This window comes from Anomaloglossus baeobatrachus, chromosome 3 (genome assembly GCF_048569485.1).
Source record: "Anomaloglossus baeobatrachus isolate aAnoBae1 chromosome 3, aAnoBae1.hap1, whole genome shotgun sequence".
Classification (NCBI taxonomy): Eukaryota; Metazoa; Chordata; class Amphibia; order Anura; family Aromobatidae; genus Anomaloglossus; species Anomaloglossus baeobatrachus.
Genome location: NC_134355.1, coordinates 270871577 through 270891579, shown reverse-complemented (window position 1 = coordinate 270891579; position 20003 = coordinate 270871577). Strand labels below are relative to the sequence as shown.

Sequence of the window (20003 nt, the reverse complement as noted above, 5' to 3'; positions counted from 1 at the left end):
AAAGTCATGTCTACTGACAGCATAAGGGATTGTCTCTTAGATGCACACCTACAGACAGATCATCAGTAGGTGACTAATCTTACTGCATGTAAATCATTTTTACAATCCACAATATCCACATATTGCTACCTTGTAGACAACATCTTATATATATAGAAACCACTAGTAATCTCACCAGAAATCACTATGATGCTTTAAATGTCATAAAACTTACTTTATTGATACATTTAATTAAAAAAACAGAAAAAATGACAATATTTAAGCTTGGCAAAAAATAGGGCAGTGGAAATCACAAATGCATCACCCCTACACAAGGGGGAGAGGTGGGTACGGGCATATCAGGCCCATCTGAAAGTTAATTATACCATAGTTAGCAGGATATGCAAAATAATCCTATGAATGTACTTCAGCGATATTTAAACAGATCCAGGCTAAAGTGCTGAAAATATATTTACTTGTCCACCCAGACAAAGCATGTGCCCTGGTTGCGGGAGGATTCCCCAGAATCTAATGTAACCAAATTTCTATGAGGCCTAAAACACACTTCCACAAAAAAAAGTCCATATGACACGGTCCGTTTTTCGGGTCTGTGTTCCGTATTTTTGGGGCGTTTCTCCGGTACGTATGGCATCCGTGTGATGGCGTATGCGAGCCGTGTGTGCGTGTGGAGTGTTCGTTTTGACACAAAATACGTACGTGTGCTGTCTGTGTGCTGTCCGTTTTTAAAGGTCCGCATTCTTACCCAATTAACATTGTTAATCATTCATCATGAGATCCTGGTGTTGTTGTTTGCTTTCAAATGACCTGATAGATTGGAAACAAGTGTTTCAGATTTTGTGATTAAAAACGGACAAGGACGATACGTGCTGAACACGGACATACTCAGTGTGCGGTCCGTGCAGGCACAAACCCATAGACTAAAACGGATCCGTGCCTGCATGCTGCCGGCCAAAAACGGACATGTCGTCCGTGTAGAAAAGCGCACACCCGTACTTACCACACGGACACACGTTCCGTGTGATTTTACATTTGTGTGCCATCTACCATTGAATAACATGGGTCTCCGTGTCTCCGTGTCTCCGGTACGTGCAAATACGTACCGCACACGTACAAAAAAAACGGATGTGTTTTGCGGGTCTGAACTGTAAAAATCCGGATCCGCGCGGTTTCAGCGTTCGATCCAGGTTTGACCCGGACCAGGAATCCGGCTGCACGATCCGGATCCGGGTTTTTTTTTTTTCCTCTCTCTCTCGTCCCCGGATTCCACTCCCCATTGACATATATGGGGCCGAACTCTGGATCGGATCCGGACTTCTTTCCCTACCCGCCGGGTAGCCGCCGGACCCGGATTTTTCACTATCCGCTCAGCTCTCCTTATTACAGCTTCTTACACAGGGAGACCGACCTACCCGCCACTAGGTCATATTCACACAATTACATGCTGAAACAAAGATTAATCACAAACCTGACAGATGATAGCGTGATACGCCCGCAGCCACCACGCCTCAACGCGTTTCTCGTACTGCTTCTTCGGGAGGCAGGTGTACTTACTGTGGGGCTGTGAGGTCTATATATGCATGGATATAATGCAAAAACTACTCTCAGGTGTTACAACACTCTGCCGCTATTCAAACACATGTTTTTCCGGCGCGGCTGCCGCCATGACTGGAGGATGTGTCTAAGTGATGCGATGCCTGTTCCGGCCACGTCAGTTTGCCGCCCACCGCGACGGCCATGGCAACGCGATGCCACAGCCGCCGCGCATGCACAGCACCCCGACGCTTCGGTCGTACAGAGGCATCGCTCATCCACCGCCCAGCTTTGCTGCGCACAGCATGTGTTGATACTGCGGTTTCCTATTGTAAACATTTGTCGGAAATTTGCTGTAATCATTCCAAGATTTATCATGAAGGAATGCATTAGTGGCTGTAGGCTTTCTATACACCTCCGTATCCAGGATACCATTTTTTGTTACAGTGATTTTAATATCTAAAAAATCCATTTCCCGGCCACTTTTATAAGTTATAAAGACATTGATCGAGAACCCTCCCACGGAAACCAGAGGTCGTCGATGTATCTCACCCAGTTATGTACTCTACAAATATCGACGTCTGGCTCTGTGAGGAAGATTTGCCTCTCCCATGCTCCCAAAAACAAATTTGCATTGGCCGGGGCCCAGGCCGCGCCCATGGCCGTGCCCCGCCTCTGAATGTAGACCGACCCCCCAAAAGTAAACACATTATGTGTTAGGACATATTCCAATAATATAAGCAGCAACTCCACCAGAGCCCTGTCGAGATTACTAGATGTAAGGAAATACGTTATTCTGGGCACCATGTGTATCTTCTTGTTGCTTTGGATTATGGATTGCATTATGCACGTATACTGTTCAAGGCTAATTTATAAACATTTATGTATATGCATGATTACCTGACATGTACCCCTGGAGCGGTAAAATATCGGTGATATGATGAATTATGTTTGGATGGAAGTCTATGTATGGATCTCCTCTGCAGCGAGCTTTAAAAAGGAAAAAAAGAAAGAAATTGTAATGAGCTCCCTGCGGAGGACTTGATCCATATAGTTACCTATGTGTTCATTAAGACATGGTTTTTATGTACTTACCAATTGTTTGCATATAATCACGGGAATGATTAGAGCAAATTCCCAACAAAAGTTTACAATAGGAAGCCGCAGAATCAACACATGCTGTGCGGTGGATGAGCGATGCCTCTGTACGGCCGAAGCGTCAGGGTGCTGCGCATGCTCGGCGGCTGTGGCATTGCGTTGCCATGGCCGTCGCGGTGGGCGGCTCACTGACGTGGCCGGAACAGGCATCGCATCACTTAGACACACCCACCCGTCATGGCGGTGGCCGCGGCGGAAAAATATGTGTTTGAATAACGGCAGGGTGTTGTAACACCTGTGAGTAGCTTTTGCATTACATCCATGCATATATAGACCTCACAGCCCCACAGTAAGTACACCTGCCTCCCGAAGAAGCAGCATGTGAAACGCGTTGAGGCGTGGTGGCTGCCGGCGTATCACGCTATCATCTGTCAGGTTTGTGATTAATCTTTATTTCAGCATGTAATTGTGTGAATATGACCTAGTGGCGGGTAGGTCGGTCTCCCTGTTTAAGGAGCTGTAATAAGGTACCGGAGTAATTGTGTAAAACTCCGGCCCCAACTGGGAAAGATTTTCTTTAAATCTATATGCTCCCGGACACAGGCAGGCAGATACACCCGTGTCTACTGACTCATAGACCTAAGGTCATCATTATAAGGGCGGGTATTATTCTCTTTGCCTGCCCTTGCTAAATCGATCAGTGGCTGATAACAGAGAGGGCTATTTTAGTTGCTCACCCATAGGAGGCCCTGAGGTTGCGGCTGAGTAGATATACTATTCATAGAAATTTGGTTACATTAGATTCTGGGGAATCCTCCCGCAACCAGGGCACATGCTTTGTCTGGGTGGACGAGTAAATATATTTTCAGCACTTTAGCCTGGATCTGTTTAAATATCGCTGAAGTGCATTCATAGGATTATTTCGCATATCCTGCTAACTATGGTATAATTAACTTTCAGATGGGCCTGATATGCCCGTACCCACCTCTCCCCCTTGTGTAGGGGAGATGCATTTGTGATTTCCACTGCCCTATTTTTTGCCAAGCTTAAATATTGTCATTTTTTTCTGTTTTTTAATCAAATGTATCAATAAAGTAAGTTTTATGACATTTAAAGCATCATAGTGATTTCTGGTGAGATTACTAGTGGTTTCTGCATGTAAATCATATCCACAGAATTTTTAAAGTTTGGAAAACCCCTTAAACGTTTGTAGTTTTGGGATATTAAAAATTACAAAAAATTACAATAAATAGTCAATGTGCAGATTACATTTATATATAACTCATAGCTAATTCACTATTATTTGTGAACAGGATTTCATAGTTTCCAGAAAAATCCATGATTTACGGTAATACATATGTGAATAGAACATAGTTATTCCATGGAAGCAGTTTAAGAACAAAAGATTTTTTTTTGTTCCTGGTTATTTGATCTTATGTGAAAAAATTCTCTCAAGCATTATTTTAAATAAATCAAATACTTTAGGATGGCTAGCTGCATCATTTCTGAAAACGTTTAATTTGATGTGCCCTGTAATTGGCTAGTCATAGCGAATGTTTCATATGTGACTTATTTAGTCACTGATCTTGTAAGAAAACCTCCTACTTTTACCACTTATTGGTAATAAATAAAGATGAGCGAATGTGCTCACCACTGCTCAGTACTCGATTGAGCATCGCGGTGCTTGGGTATGCTCAGTACTCGATCGAGTATTGGGGTACCTGGGTGAGTATTGCAGGTGTTCGGATGTCTAATTCGTGAACAATCCGACATAAAGAGATGGCTCCCTTCACTGAATGATGAGAGCCAGCACCCCAGTGAGAGTCACATGCAGTCTCTGAATGGCTCTCCCGGGGAGTAAAAACAACATGTTTGTGTGCCGCCCCAGCAGCGGAGTGAACCGCTCGGATCCGGGATAGTGTCCATTCGTGGCTTGAGGGTCTCCGGACCCATGGACTTAGGGGCCACACTCTAAAATAAAAGGGGGAATATTTACAGGGGAGTTATAGTTCGTGATGCCACCCGTGGTGTGAGGTAACTGGGAGTATCGCCGCTGCCGTGGGGAGTACCTGGAGTGATGGATTGGGGCAGGAAGGTGTCGTTGACCTCCACGGGTAGGGGTAGGCCCCGGGACTCTGGATGGTGCTACTGGGTGCCGTGAGGGGGAAATCACTCAGGTACTCACTCAGCCAATAAGCAGACGCTGATAACCGGGTAAACCAAGTCTCTGGGTGCTGCTGCTTCTCAAAGTGCTGCCTGGTGATCCGTGACCTTACTCCTAGCACAAAGTTTAAATTCACCGCAGTGGCCCAGTTGTCTGGAACTTGCTGGACCCGCTCCCCACTGTGGCTAAGTATGGGAGCCTGTTCTCAGGGCTCATGCTTGGGATTTCAGTGGGCTGCTTGTATTGAAGCGAGTGAGAACAGTTCATAAAGGCTCCGCTCTCTGCAGGTTAATTGCCGGGTTGCCTGAAGATTCTCCCCAACCTAGGGTCCGTGTACCCTGCCGTGCCTTTGGTCCCGGACCGGTGATAGGACCAGGCTGCTGACCGTCCTACTTGACAGGTCCAGGCACCTAGCCTCAATCCCCTGCGACCAGGGGTCCAACTCCTCTAGGTCCAGACCACCGTCTGCAACCAAGTCAGCCTCTCCTGAGAGCCACTACTCCCAACCTCCTCCACTGTACTACTCCACTTTCTCACTCCACTCTTCACTCCTCACCTCCCCTTCCTGACCCCTAGGTGGGCGACCCTATTCCGCTTAAGCCGCCCACTGGTGTGTCTGGTGGGTGTGGTGCAGGGTGTATCTAGGATTTGATTTGATGTTGGAGGCAGCACTGTAAGATGGGGACCCAGAAACATGAGGGATTTGAATACCACACTAAGGAGAAAGATCGTACAGTACCCTGTGACGACCTGAATAGTCCAGGGGCGTCACATTTGGATGCTGTATGCAAAGAAAATATGCCCGCCCTCCCAGAGAAATGCTGTTTTTATTGCTCACTGTGTGTGGACGGAGAGCTGAACTGCCCAATCTTTGACTTCCATTATACTCGTTACTCGACTTGAGCCCATCAGAGCGTCCATCCTGCTCTACTTTTGTGCTTGTTATTCATTAGTAGTGAACACTGCATTGTAAAATAGTGATCCACATTGAGATGCTACAGTAAACACATGGGTAATCATTTCTTGGAAATACTGCTTCTAAAGTTCAATGCTTTCTGTCCTCATTACTAACAGTATCAGTTCAAGAAAAGGTTATGTGGAACGAAGTGCTATGTTCACATGGTGTATAAAAGATGTGAGAAAAGCAAGTGGATATGTTTTATATCTTCTGACAGATATGGATAGTGGTTCTCTAGAAAGAAGGATGTGTTGTGACTATTTTAGCACATTCATTTGATAAGGCAATCCCAGAGACAAGGTTTTCCAAAGTAAGAAAAATATTGGAAAGTATGTATCAGTCTGAATGCTCCTCTGGTGTGGTCATAAGTAGTTTTTAATATCTTGATCACCTCTGTGCTGCACATTTCTTTTCATGCTGCCAGTGCCTTAGGCAGCATCACCATATAAAAAACATAATTTTCATGATTTCCCTTCCTTTAGAAAAATGACCTCTATTTTCAGCTGTCTTCATGTACCTCTATTACATTATCACTAGACATAGTATTATCTACTGCCCAGCAAATAACACACACACACCCCAGAGCCATAGAGGAGTACCATGGTGTAGAAGATTGAACCAAGAAATATTGCCCTAAACTCTTACAGAAGATATTGTTGTATTGGATCAGTGGGATAACTGGCCACTCTTTGCTATTTTATAAAATTTTATATGTTGTATATGTACCGCCCCCAAGTCAGCGGCCGAGCCACTCAGATCCGGGGGGTCCGCGCGGACACTCCTATGAAAGGGGGGCTATGTACATGGGGGTATTTTAGAAAGTTCGTGACGCCACCCACGGTGTGTGGTAAGATGGTGTACCACCCCTGCTGTTTGTGGGGAGTCCGGTGGCGGTAGTATAGTAGCAAGGTGTTTTAACCCCTCCGTGGGTAGGGGGTTTGTGCCCCGGGCCCGTTGGTGTTGGATGGTGTTCGGGTGCCTTTGGGGGATAGGTGCAGGGGGTTTCCAATATACTCACTCAGTCCCAGAATAACCACACCGACAGCTTGTAAACCAAAGTTCTGATCACCACTGTAGCTTGCGGGGAGCACGCCTGGATCCGTGCCCCTGGTGTTGTGGTTGGTCTGTGGCCCTATCCCTGGCACCTTGTCTCAATTGGACCCGTCGGTATGAAACTCTCCGGGTCCCGCTCACCCGTGTGGCTAACGGTATGAGCTTGCTCTCAGGGTTCATGCGTAGGATTTCTTTGGACTGTAGTGGGAAAGTCTTATCCCATCGTTGCACTAGTACCCCGATTTTGGAGCGGGTTGGGGATGACACTTGAAGTCTTCACCCCCGTCGGGTACATTTCTGGAACGCATGAAGCTACTTTCCAGCTTAGGGTCCATGTACCCCGTTGTGCCCTGGCCCCTGCCCGGTGATAGCTCAAGGCCACCGGCTGCCCTCCTTGGCAGTCCATGCCCCTTTACACTGTCCCCTGCGACCGGGTTCCAGCACCAACCAGGCCCAGACCAACGTCTGCCACCTAGTTTACAGGAGCTCTCCTCCGTGGCCTCTCCTCATGAGAGCCACTTCACCTCCTCTCTCCTTCACTCTCCTCGACTCGATTCAACTCTACTGTCACTGTCCTCACTTTCTCCTCACCAACCCCCCATGTGGGCGGCCCTATTCCCTTCAGACCCCCAATGGTGTGTCTGGTAGGTTCAAGTAGGAAGTGTCCCAAGGATTTTAATTGGGCTAGCTGTTAACAACACCGGAGGACTAGGATCCGTTAACCAAGGAGGGTGGATACTGTGCAGGAGGGCAGATTGCACAATACCCTGTGACGACCTGATAAGCCAGGGTGTCACATATATTTCATATGTATATGTTATATTTCAGCTCAAGGTTGCTGATAATACAGAACCTACTTATAAAGTGATATGAGGAGCATGAAGTGGCTATAGAAATACCAATAGTAAGTGGTTGTCGTTCACACCCTAAGGACTACCTGTTTGCATTGTCCTGATTTAAAAGATTTAAAACCCCATACACAATGGACTAAAGCTATCCAAAACCAGTGGATATTGGTTGGGTCGGCCAATAGTCTTCTGTGTAGGGCCTCTTGACTCTTCCCCAACAGATTATGTTGAACCAAGCATTCCGGTGTATAAGGGAGCTGGGAAAGATTGCTGTTGGGTGCACAATAGTTAAGCTGGAAGTTATCTAATGTGTGTGGTGGCCCATAAAGCACATCCTTCTGTTTATTTTTTTCACATAAATCAATAGTACAGATGAAAATAAGCAACTTTGTAATACATTATAGTACAGAAATTATCTTTTTTTTATCATCCTGGAGTGATCTTTAATTCTTAATGCATGGCTTAAACCTGTATTTAATAAAAACATAATTTCGCATTACTAAGATAGGAAATGGCAGTTGGTGCTTTTTAAATACTATGGAGAAGGACCAATATACTGAAACAGACATTCTGTAGTTCTCCTGAAACAACAGTTACAGTTCTCCATAGATCTTTATGAACTCCAACTGTCAAATCCTATATCAGCAATGGGAAAATCTGTTTTCACTGATGACAGATTTTATCAGTGAATTGAGAATTTTAAGAATGAATGATAAATTCTGGCAGAGAAAGAAGCACATTTCTCTAATAACATATATTACAATGTTTCTTATTTTCACATATACTATTGATTTATGGGAAAAACAAATAATACAATTATGGTTACTCTTTAATTATTGTCTCTGAGCAAGTACAATGAGAGATGTCCTAAACTGACCTGTGGTGAGAGTGTGTCAGCCTGCTTAACCTGAGAACACCTCTGGTAAGGCTACTTTCACACTTCCGTCTTTATCCATGAGTCACAATTCATTTTGTCACTGATGCGTCGCAGATAGTGTGAAAACTGATGTGACGGATCCTGTGAAAAAACTGATCTGTTTTAGAATTATTCTCTATGTAAAAATGATATGTTTCCATCCCGGGGGGAGGGGAAAAGAGAGAGGTGGAGGAGAGAGAGAGAGGGGGGTGAGAGAGAGAGAGGGGAGGGGAAAAGAGAGAGAGGGGAGGAGAGAGAGAGAATTTTTCGTAACCAGAAAGGAATTTACACATCCAAGCATGCTCGGTTGGTAAAAGATGGATCCGTCACCGGAATCCGTCATTTGACGGTTTCAGACGGATTCCGGCGCCCTTAGGCTTCCATTTTAACACACAATGGCTGCCGACAGATCCGTCGCTGTCTGTTTTTTCGACGCACACAAAAAACATTACATTGTACGTTGCTTCCGCCCGCCGTTCAGTGATTCCACTACTGATCAGTCACGCGACTGATGCAATGCAAGGCCATCAGTCGCAATCAGTTGTTAATACAAGTTTGTGGGAAAAAACTGAATCCTGCAAATTATTTTGCAGGATTCAGTTTTTTCTCAAAGCGACGGATTGTGACTGTAGGAAAAAGACGGAAATGTAAAGGCAGCCTAAGGCTAGGTTCAGATTTCCGCTATTTAGTATACAGTTAGGTCCAGAAATATTTGGACAGTGACACAAGTTTTATTATTTTAGCTGTTTACAAAAACATGTTCAGAAATACAATTATATATATAATATGGGCTGAAAGTGCACACTCCCAGCTGCAATATGAGAGTTTTCACATCCAAATCGGAGAAAGGGTTTAGGAATCATAGCTCTGTAATGCCTCCTCTTTTTAAAGGGACCAAAAGTAATTGGACAAGGGACTCTAAGGGCTGCAATTAACTCTGAAGGCGTCTCCCTCGTTAACCTGTAATCAATGAAGTACTTAAAAGGTCTGGGGTTGATTACAGGTGTGTGGTTTTGCATTTGGAAGCTGTTGCTGTGACCAGACAACATGCGGTCTAAGGAACTCTCAATTGAGGTGAAGCAGAACATCCTGAGGCTGAAAAAAAAGAAAAAATCCATCAGAGAGATAGCAGACATGCTTGGCGTAGCAAAATCAACAGTCGGGTACATTGTGAGAAAAAAGGAATTGACTGGTGAGCTTGGGAACTCAAAAAGGCCTGGGCGTCCACGGATGACAACAGTGGTGGATGATTGCCGCATACTTTCTTTGGTGAAGAAGAACCTGTTCACAACATCAACTGAAGTCCAGAACACTCTCAGTAAAGTAGGTGTATCTGTCTCTAAGTCAACAGTAAAGAGAAGACTCCATGAAAGTAAATACAAAGGGTTCACATCTAGATGCAAACCATTCATCAATTCCAAAAATAGACAGGCCAGAGTTAAATTTGCTGAAAAACACCTCATGAAGCCAGCTCAGTTCTGGAAAAGTATTCTATGGACAGATGAGACAAAGATCAACCTGTACCAGAATGATGGGAAGAAAAAAGTTTGGAGAAGAAAGGGAACGGCACATGATCCAAGGCACACCACATCCTCTGTAAAACATGGTGGAGGCAACGTGATGGCATGGGCATGCATGGCTTTCAATGGCACTGGGTCACTTATGTTTATTGATGACATAACAGCAGACAAGAGTAGCCGGATGAATTCTGAAGTGTACCGGGATATACTTTCAGCCCAGATTCAGCCAAATACCGCAAAGTTGATCGGACGGCGCTTCATAGTACAGATGGACAATGACCCAAAGCATACAGCCAAAGCTACCCAGGAGTTCATGAGTGCAAAAAAGTGGAACATTCTGCAATGGCCAAGTCAATCACCAGATCTTAACCCAATTGAGCATGCATTTCACTTGCTCAAATCCAGACTTAAGATGGAAAGACCCACAAACAAGCAAGACCTGAAGGCTGCGGCTGTAAAGGCCTGGCAAAGCATTAAGAAGGAGGAAACCCAGCGTTTGGTGATGTCCAAGGGTTCCAGACTTAAGGCAGTGATTGCCTCCAAAGGATTCGCAACAAAATATTGAAAATAAAAATATTTTGTTTGGGTTTGGTTTATTTGTCCAATTACTTTTGACCTCCTAAAATGTGGAGTGTTTGTAAAGAAATGTGTACAATTCCTACAATTTCTATCAGATATTTTTGTTCAAACCTTCAAATTAAACGTTACAATCTGCACTTGAATTCTGTTGTAGAGGTTTCATTTCAAATCCAATGTGGTGGCATGCAGAGCCCAACTCGCGAAAATTGTGTCACTGTCCAAATATTTCTGGACCTAACTGTACGTCACAATCCGCCGCTTTGAGAAGCAACACAATCCGTTTGGCGGATTCTGTTGTTTCCCATAGACTTGTATGAGCGGTGGATTGTGACTGATGCCCTTGCGTTGCATCCTCCGCCCGACTGATCAGTCGTGGAACGACTGACCATCGGGTGGCAGGAACGCAGCATGTAACGTTTTCTAATGTGAATCCTTTTGATTTCACTGCACATGCTCAGCTCTTGTGTTTAATTATTCAAATCAATGTCTCTCTTTCTCGGCGGCCGAACGATCAGCTGATCACCCGGTGGCCGGCTACTGTGAGCGATCAGCTGATCACCCGGAGGCCGGCTAATGTGCGCGATCAGCTGATCACCCAGTGGCTGGCTACTGTACGCGATCAGCTGATCACCCGGCGGCCAGCTACTGTGCGCGATCAGCTGATCATCCGGCGGCTGGCTACTGTGAGCGATCAGCTGATCACACGGCGGCCGGCCGCCCGGTGATCAGCTGATCATTGTTAATAGCCGGCCGCCGGTTAAACAGTTTAAAAAAAAACAAAAAAACAAAAAAAAACAACAGTTCATTGTTTTGCAGCGTCAGTCACATCAGTTGTGCCACTATCTGCAACACATCTGTTGCATCAGTCACACAACTGATTGTGACAGATGCAAAACAACGGAAGTGTGAACATAGCCTAAGATAACATGGTCTGAAACAACATAAGGGTATGTGCACACGTTGCTTTTTTTTCCGCGCGGAAAAAAACGCACCCTCTAGCAGAGGGGAGAATAGTAAACAATGCTTTTTGAGAAACAACGCATCGAAAACGCATGCGTTTTTCATGCGTTTTTCATGAGTTTTTCATGCGGTTTTCATGCGTTTTTCATGCGTTTTTTTAGGTGCGTTTTTTAAGACTTGTCAGTGTTAATAAAGTTGGTTGAACACAGACCTTTGGAAAAAAAAACCTGTGATGTCATTTCCTTCCCCACATTCTGTTTGGATAAATGGGAGGGCTTGGAATGGAAGGAGCACCATTTGAATTTTGGAAAAGTTGAAATAAACTTTGCGCACCATGTCACATTAGCAGAGCCCCTTGGGTACTTATATGTCAGAAAACCCCCACAAGTGACCCCATTTTGGAATCTGCACCCCTCAAGGATTTTATTCAGGAGTATATTAAGCATTTTGAATCCACAGCTACTTCACCCAAAATGTTGCTGTAGCAACAATATTCTCACTTTTAGGCCCGTTTCACACGTCAGTGAAAAACACTGACGTTTTTCACTGGCGTGTAAAACACGCACATGTCCCTCCGTGTGCCGTGAATCACGGCACACATGGGTTGTCTAAGTGCAATACGGGCTCCGTTCTCCGTGGCCCGTGATTGCACTTAGAGATTAACTCACCTGTGCCCGCTCCCGCTCTCCATGGTGCTGATCGCTCCCGCGGTGCAGCATCCGGCCGGCCTTGACCCCCGCAGCAGCTGCTTCCAGGTCGGCTGTGTCGCACATCATGAATATGCGCGACAATAATGAGCCGGCTCAGAAGCAGCAGGGAGAACGGGCTGCAGAGGACATCGCTGGACGCCGGGTGAGTTAAAATGATTTTTATTTTAAAAGCACGTTTTTTTCTGGCACGTGTTTCACGGACCACACCACTGCGTGGTCCGTGGAACATCAGTGATGCCAGAAAAAAATGGACATGTCTCCGTGCGGCAATCACGCACACGCGGGTACGCTGCACGGAGACACGTGCAGTGAAAAATCACTGACGTGTGAGCAGACCCATTCATTATAATGGGTTTGCGTATGTCAGTGATTCTGGTACGTTTAAAAAAAAAAGCACAAACGTACCAGAATCACTGACGTGTGAAAGAGGCCTAAGGCTATGTGGCCATGATCCAGCGACACGGCGTCTAGTACACAGTGTCAGCCTTCCTGCAGAGATGTGAGTGTTGTCCACGGGAGAACGCAGCTGCCCATGCCCACGATTTGGGTTCAGGCTGCTGTGGAGCTCTATGCTACCTGCAGAGAACACTCATCTCCGCAGCATAAATTGACATGCTGAGGCTCGGGAAGCTGCGCCACCGGTCGGTTTATGCTGCGGAGAAGAGAAGCACAGTGGGCATGAGATTTCTAAAAATCCTTCCACTGTGCTTCTACTGCACAACGCAGCGTCATGGACGCAGGGAAAATAATCTGCGCCCAAAACGCTGCAAACCCCGATTGTGGGCATCCAGCCTAAAAAGCGTCAATGGAGGTCAAATATATATACAACGTCCCACCCCCCCCTGCATATTCTAAGCTGGCATCTTTAGTACCTTTCATGTGGCACTAAAGGGTGCCTAGCCTAGTTTTTATCACAAAAACAAAAAAAAAAATGGCGTGGGGTCCCCCCTATTTTTGATAGCCAGTCAGGGTAAAGCAGACAGCTGTAGCCTGCAAACCACAGCTGGCAGCTTCATCTTGTCTGGTGATCTATTTTGAGGGCTCCCCAGGTTTTTTTTTTTTATTTATAAATAAAAATAATAAAAAAAAAAAAACAACATGGGGTCCCCCCAAATTAGATCACCAGCCAAGGTGAAGCTGACAGCTGAGGTCTGGTATTCTCAGGGTGGGAAGAGCCATGGTTATTGGACTCTTCCCAGCCTAAAAATAGCAGGCCACAGCCGCCCCAGAAGTGGCGCATCCATTAGATGCGCCAATCCTGGCGCTTCGCCCCAACTCATCCCGCGCCCTGGTGCGTTGGCTAACGGGGTAATAAATGGGGTTGATACCAGATGTGTAATGTCACCTGGCATCAAGCCCAGCAATTAGTGATGTCACGGCGTCTATCAGACACCCGACATAACTAATTGACAGTAAACAAAAGCAAAAAAAGACAACAAAAAATATTTTATTAGAAAAAACACTCCCCAAATCATTCCCTTGTTCTCCAATTTAATAAAAAAAATGGGTCAGCAGAAATCCATTTGGATGTCCCACGTCGCCTCTGGACCTTCTAGAATATGGGGGCACGTTCAGGGAACGTATCCCCCATTTTCTAGGAGGGCAGACCCTCCATTTGAGGAGAGTGGGTGCAAAAATCTGCACCCACTCTCCCCGGGTCACAGTTGCAGACTGCCGAGCAGCCAGCACAGCTCACACTGAACACTGTGCTGGCTGTCAGCTGCTCTGCTCATGTGACCGGCCGGCGTCTGCTGTGAAGGAGGAGGGGGCCGCGGGGGATCAGCGCTGCGACCGGACAGGTATGTATGACACCGGGGGGAATTGGGGTGAACGGGCAGGGCCTGGGGAACAGTTTTCTGTCGCATGTGTTATTGCACATGCGACAGAAATCATAGGAGCAGGGCGGCCGGTGCGCTACTGTGCGCGCGGCCATGTTGGATTTTCGGGAGGGGGGTCGGGGGTCGGGGCGGGCACTTTGGCGACACCGGGGGCTTTGCCAGGAAGTGAGGTCAACAGGAAACCTCTTGACCTCACTTCCAGGTAAATGCCTGCGTTCTGGCGTGCCGACAAAGCCCGCGGACCGCAACAAAAAAGCAGGTCCATGCGGTGTAGCTGCGTTCTGACCCCACATCATTGATTTCAATGGGGGAGAGAACGCAGCCACAACGCACAAAAGAAGTGACATGCTGCTTTTCTTTCCGCACCGATTTTTGGCATCCAAAACGCTGCGGAAAGAAACGCAGCGTGTGCACTGATTTTTCAGCTTTCCCATACACTTTGCTGGGAAAGCTGAACGCATGCAATTTGCCACTGAAACGCTGCGGTTCAAAACGCAGCGTTTCCGCGGTAAAAAACGCAACGTGTGCACACAGCCTAAAGGCTGTAACATAAAGAGGTGCTGTGGGCTGAGACTGCGAGAGGAGCTGCGGCTTGTAAAGCTTGTTGGTGGTGCTGTGACCTGTAAGACTGTGTTTTGCCAAGGAAAACTGCTGTTTGTAAGTGTTCAAAAGAGATTTATGCCCCCAAGCTTTATGCCACGGTACTGTAGTGCAACTGCCAGGAACAGTAAGCTATTACATAACCAATGAGCACATTTGCTTTCTTAATTTCTGGAAAAAACATGTACAAGCGTGGTCTGTGTCTGACACTGCAACATCCATGACCTGAAAGTTGTGTGTGGAGCAGGGTTGCCAACCGTCTAGAAATTCCTGGACGGTCCGTAAAATTAGGGCACTTTTTTGCCCTATCTGTAAATAAACATTTGAGGCGTACGTGATTTTTTTGAGGCTGAAGAAACTTATACAGATTATTTTGACTGTAATTATCATTATTTTATAATTTACAGTGAATGCAGCAGATGTCTTCATACCAGAATTATTGGCTATAGATATGTATCACTTTTAATCATAATGATTTACTATGGTTTTTCAATATTGTCTGTCCATGATTTTTCAATAAGTCATCCAGAAAACAAGAGAAGTTAAGTTGTCAACTCTGGTCTGGGGACACGAGGCTATAAACGTTGTGACTCACTAAAGGTGGTGTCACACACAGCAACAACGACAACGACGTCGCTGCTACGTCACCATTTTCTGTGACGTTGCAGCGACGTCCCGTCGCTGTCGCTGTGTGTGACATCCAGCAGCTGGCCCCTGCTGTGAGGTCGCCGCTCGTTGCTGAATGTCCAGCTTCATTTTTTGGTCATCGCTTTCCCGCTGTGACGCACAGATCGCTGTGTGTGACAGCGAGAGAGCGACGAAATGAAGCGAGCAGGGAGCAGGAGCCGGCATCTGGCAGCTGCGGTAAGCTGTAACCAAGGTGGTTACCCAATATTTACCTTCGTTACCAGCCTCCGCCGCTCTCACGCTGCCAGCGCCGGCTCCTGCTCTCTGCACATGTAGCTGCAGTACACATCGTGTAATTAACCCGATGTGTACTGTAGCTAGGAGAGCAAGGAGCCAGCGCTAATTAGTGTGCGCGTCTCCCTGCTCTCTGCACATGTAGCTGCAGTACCCATCGTGTAATTAACCCGATGTGTACTGTAGCTAGGAGTGCAGAGAGCCAGCGCTCAGTGTGCGCGGCTCCCTGCTCTCTGCACATGTTGCAGCACAGCGACGCGTGTCGTTATGATCGCTGCTTCAGCTGCTGTGTTTGACAGCTAAGCAGTGATCATAACAGCGACTTACAAGGTCGCTGCTACGTCACAGAAAATGGTGACGTAACAGCGACGTCGTTGTCGCTGTCGTTTAGTGTGACCCCAGCTTAAGGCCACAGGAACAGGTTGAGTATTTGGTGAGTTTTTTACCTCAGTATTTGTAAGACAAAACCAGGAGTGTAGCACCACTTCTGTTTTGTCTTACTGATACTGATACTGAGGTAAAGAACTCACCAAATACTCAATGTGTGCACGTGGCCTTACAGGGAAGTAGTGCAGATGGCATGTGATATGTGATTTTCATGAGAGGGAAATGCTGATAGAATGATTATGAGTGCAGGACTTCACACAAGCGGGAGATAAACAGCAGGAGAATGTAACGATAGGCCATTTGAGACTGACTCACTGGAGAACACCTACAGACACTTCATTCATAAGTAATCTTTCTGCGATCAAAGGTCAGATTAGAGTACTATAAAAAGTCTTAAACTAAGTATGAATTCCTTCACAAAGCATATCAGGATCAAAACAGTATTATTTGTGAGTGTAGTTTGTGGACAAAATATACTACAAAATGTGAATATGGGAAAAATGTGGATATGGACGCAATTGTGTAAGGGTGCTTTCACACTGCGTTTTGAACCCCGTTCGCTAGTGCCATTGGAGCTTATGTCTAAATGCCCCAAAAAACGTGAGACGAACATATGCGCTTACGGGATTATTGACTATAATGGTACAGATGGAGTTACCATATGCTCTGTGGGGCACCATTTTCAGTTGGAATGATGACATCACGATTACTGCAAGTTTTTGCCGTAGACAGCGGACATGTCAATGTAATCCTCACAAGCCTTCAGAATCCAGTGATTGTCTGCAGCGTCTGTTGTCGTAGGGTGATGTCAACAAATACAAAGACTGAAGCAGTGGTGGAAAGAAAACAACACTGGAGCTGTAGAGATTCAGTAATGCTGATTATGTTATTTACACAAAGACCAAAAAAAATCTAAGTGCAAAGCTCCTTTAATGACCATGTATCTTGTTTAGCATGTGGCCAAACAAAATGACTAATGTGTGGAGATCACTTCGCTAAAGAAAAACAAAAAAAGACATAAGTCGAGCGTATGATTAAGTGAAAATAGAATATTTGACAGTGCAATATTTGCAACCATATAATATATAAGCTAAATTGCAATTAATTTGCATTTCAAAATAGTGGCCTATGTGGAAAAGTTGTAGTCATGCAAACATTCTTCAAAAGCTTGAGGAAATTTCTTAAACCACCATTCATTAAAAATGTAATGTGTAAATGCAGCTAAGACATAAAATCAATAACTAATATATTTTTTTTATCAATTTCCGTCCTTCACAGCCACTTTGTAAATAGGTACTTTTTGCTCTCGAACTCCTGACTTCAAAAACTTTGTATAACACGCTGTATTCCTTGACACCTATGTCCGCCCAAGTCTAAAGTACAAAGTCTTCATGTTATGAAGCAAGTGTATTCCTTGCCTTTTTTTCCACTCTGCGACCTACTCTTATTGAATTGTTTCCTGGGGTGTTCTGTAAATTGTTTCTCTTTTTTTATACTATATACATACAGTATATATATATATATATATATATATATATATATATATATACCGCATGTATATATATATATGTATATATATACATATATATATATATATATATATATATATATATAAAACTATATTAAGTATTCAATATATCACATGTAAAGTATGGTAACCCCCAAAGTAATTCCTTTATGGCATCTCTGTTAAGATTCATCATTACTAAATTAAGTAAATCTTTATGTAAATCTTAAAGAGGTTGTCCACTACTTTTATGTTGATGGCCTATCTACCTCCCTTTTAAATCAATAGTAGGAGATGGATGTGCAGTACCCGGCCGCGGCTGCTTTCAGAAGATGGGGCAGCTTCGTAAAGCATTTCTGGCCTACTGCTACCAGCGCCAAGAGCAGCTGATCGGGGTGTCAGTCCCCATCTGATCAGATATTGATGACCTATCCTAAGGAAAGGTCATCAATATAAAAGTAGTGGACATCTTCTTTAAATCTCAGTTGATGTGATACTAAATAATGCCTTGCTAGTTATCTATATAAGAGATGTAGTCTAATTTTGGTCTTCTAGTCGGCAATGATCCAATTATTATAGCTACCGCTTAATTTCAGTGCTTACCTGAATCTATCTTCAGAGGTAGAAGTATAAGGAGCAGAAGACGTAGCAGCATTCTGCCACTGTGAATTAGCCTTATGTCTTACACATGGCTCTTGCGTAGAAGAATTCAGGTGACATTTAGGCAGGTGAGAGACTCTTCCTTCTTCCACATGTGAGGTAACTTATCCCAGGAATCGGACTTGGAAATGTAAACTACTTGTCTTTAAAGCTTGTGTATTTCACGTCACGTCCTTCTTATTCTGTCTTCTTTATTTTATCGACATCTGTGAAAACGAAGTTGTAAAGTTTCCTGTGTCATATCTCATATGCCTCACCCAACAATCGTTCTTCCTCTTCACATTCTGTAACCTGGTTACACCTGAAAGTATGCATGGTTAGTACAAGGAAGCATATTAGAGGAGGAGCAAGAATTGTGAAATTGGATACATCTACAATAGTTACATTTAGGAGGAAACTCACTAATATTTCTTAGCAACAGAAAATAGCAAAATTTTTAAAATCTGACTTGTCTATGAAATATTATTATCACAAAGGGAAAAGTAGTATATTTGGGCATTCATTATAGACAAAACTATTCATCAGCCATTTCAAAGGCACAGGGAAACCAAGTGTGAAAGCATACAGCAAAATCCTGCCTCAAGAAAGCTGTGATACACGGACACTTGACAGTGGCGTAAGATGGTTAATTGTGTTTTTCATTCATTAACACGGATTATAATGTTATTTATAGTGTTTAACCCAGGGGTCTCAAACTCGGTTGGGTATATGGGCTGCACGTAGAAAAAATAATTTGGGGGGCTGCATTCTTTTCACGACAAGTGACATTTTTATTGGTACCATTTTTTTTCTATACACCTCTGGATCACTGTTTTTGAACATTTGCTGTTCACTTATTATAACAAACATGCTGTTTTTTGTTTAAATATATAAAAAAAACATTTTTGATGATAAAAAAATCATTTTTGATAGTTAAAAAAATGTCATGCTTTATTTAGATTTTTTTTACATTTTATACCATTGTGTAAGTAGAACACTGTGTGCAGAATTGTTAGGCAAATAAGTATTTTGATCACATGATAATTTTTATACATGTTGTCCTACTCCAAGCTGTATAGGCTTGAGAGCCAACTACCAATTAAGTAAATCAGGTGATGTGCATCTCTGTAATGAGTAGAGGTGTGGTGTAATGACATCAACACCCTATATAAGGGGTGCTTAATTATTAGGCAACTTCCTTTCCTTTGGCAAAATGGGTCAGAAGAGAGATTTGACGGGCTCTGAAAAGTCCAAAATTGTGAGATGTCTTGCAGAGGGATGCAGGAGTCTTGCAATTGCCAAACCTTTGAAGCATGATCACTGAACAATCAAGCGTTTCATGGGAAATAGCCAACACGGTCGCAAGAAGCATGTTGGACAAAAAAGGCGCAAAACAACTGCCCATGAATTGAGGAAAATCAAGCGTGAAGCTGCCAAGATGCCATTTGCCACCAGTTTGGCCTTATTTCAGAGCTGCAATGTTACTGGAGTATAAAAAAGCACAAGGTCTGCCATACTCAGGGACATGGCCAAGGTAAGGAAGGCTGAAAAACGAGCACCTTTGAACAAGAAATGTGCCGCCCCCAAGTCAGTAGCAGCCGGGCTGCTCGGATCCAGATTCACAGTGTGTCTCGAGGGATTCTCCGGACCCGGGGGTCACGCGGACACTCCAAATGAAAGGGGGATGTATTTGTACGGGATTTGCCGTAATCAGTCTGTGACACCACCCACGGTGTGTGGTGAAGTGTGGCACCACCACTGCTGTTGTGGGGCAC

The 20003-nt window shown here is 44.6% G+C and overlaps 1 protein-coding gene across 1 annotated transcript in view; it reads right to left on the bottom strand.

Moving 5' to 3' along the window:
* Window positions 1-18530, bottom strand: part of LOC142295178 (uncharacterized) — a 61701-nt gene extending 43171 nt beyond the window's left edge. Inside the window, exon 1 of the mRNA XM_075338252.1 lies at window positions 18193-18530. Coding sequence (XP_075194367.1) covers window positions 18193-18244 — 52 coding nt within the window. The 5' untranslated portion in view covers window positions 18245-18530. The remainder of the gene's footprint in view (window positions 1-18192) is intronic.
* Window positions 18531-20003: the final 1473 nt, after the last annotated feature.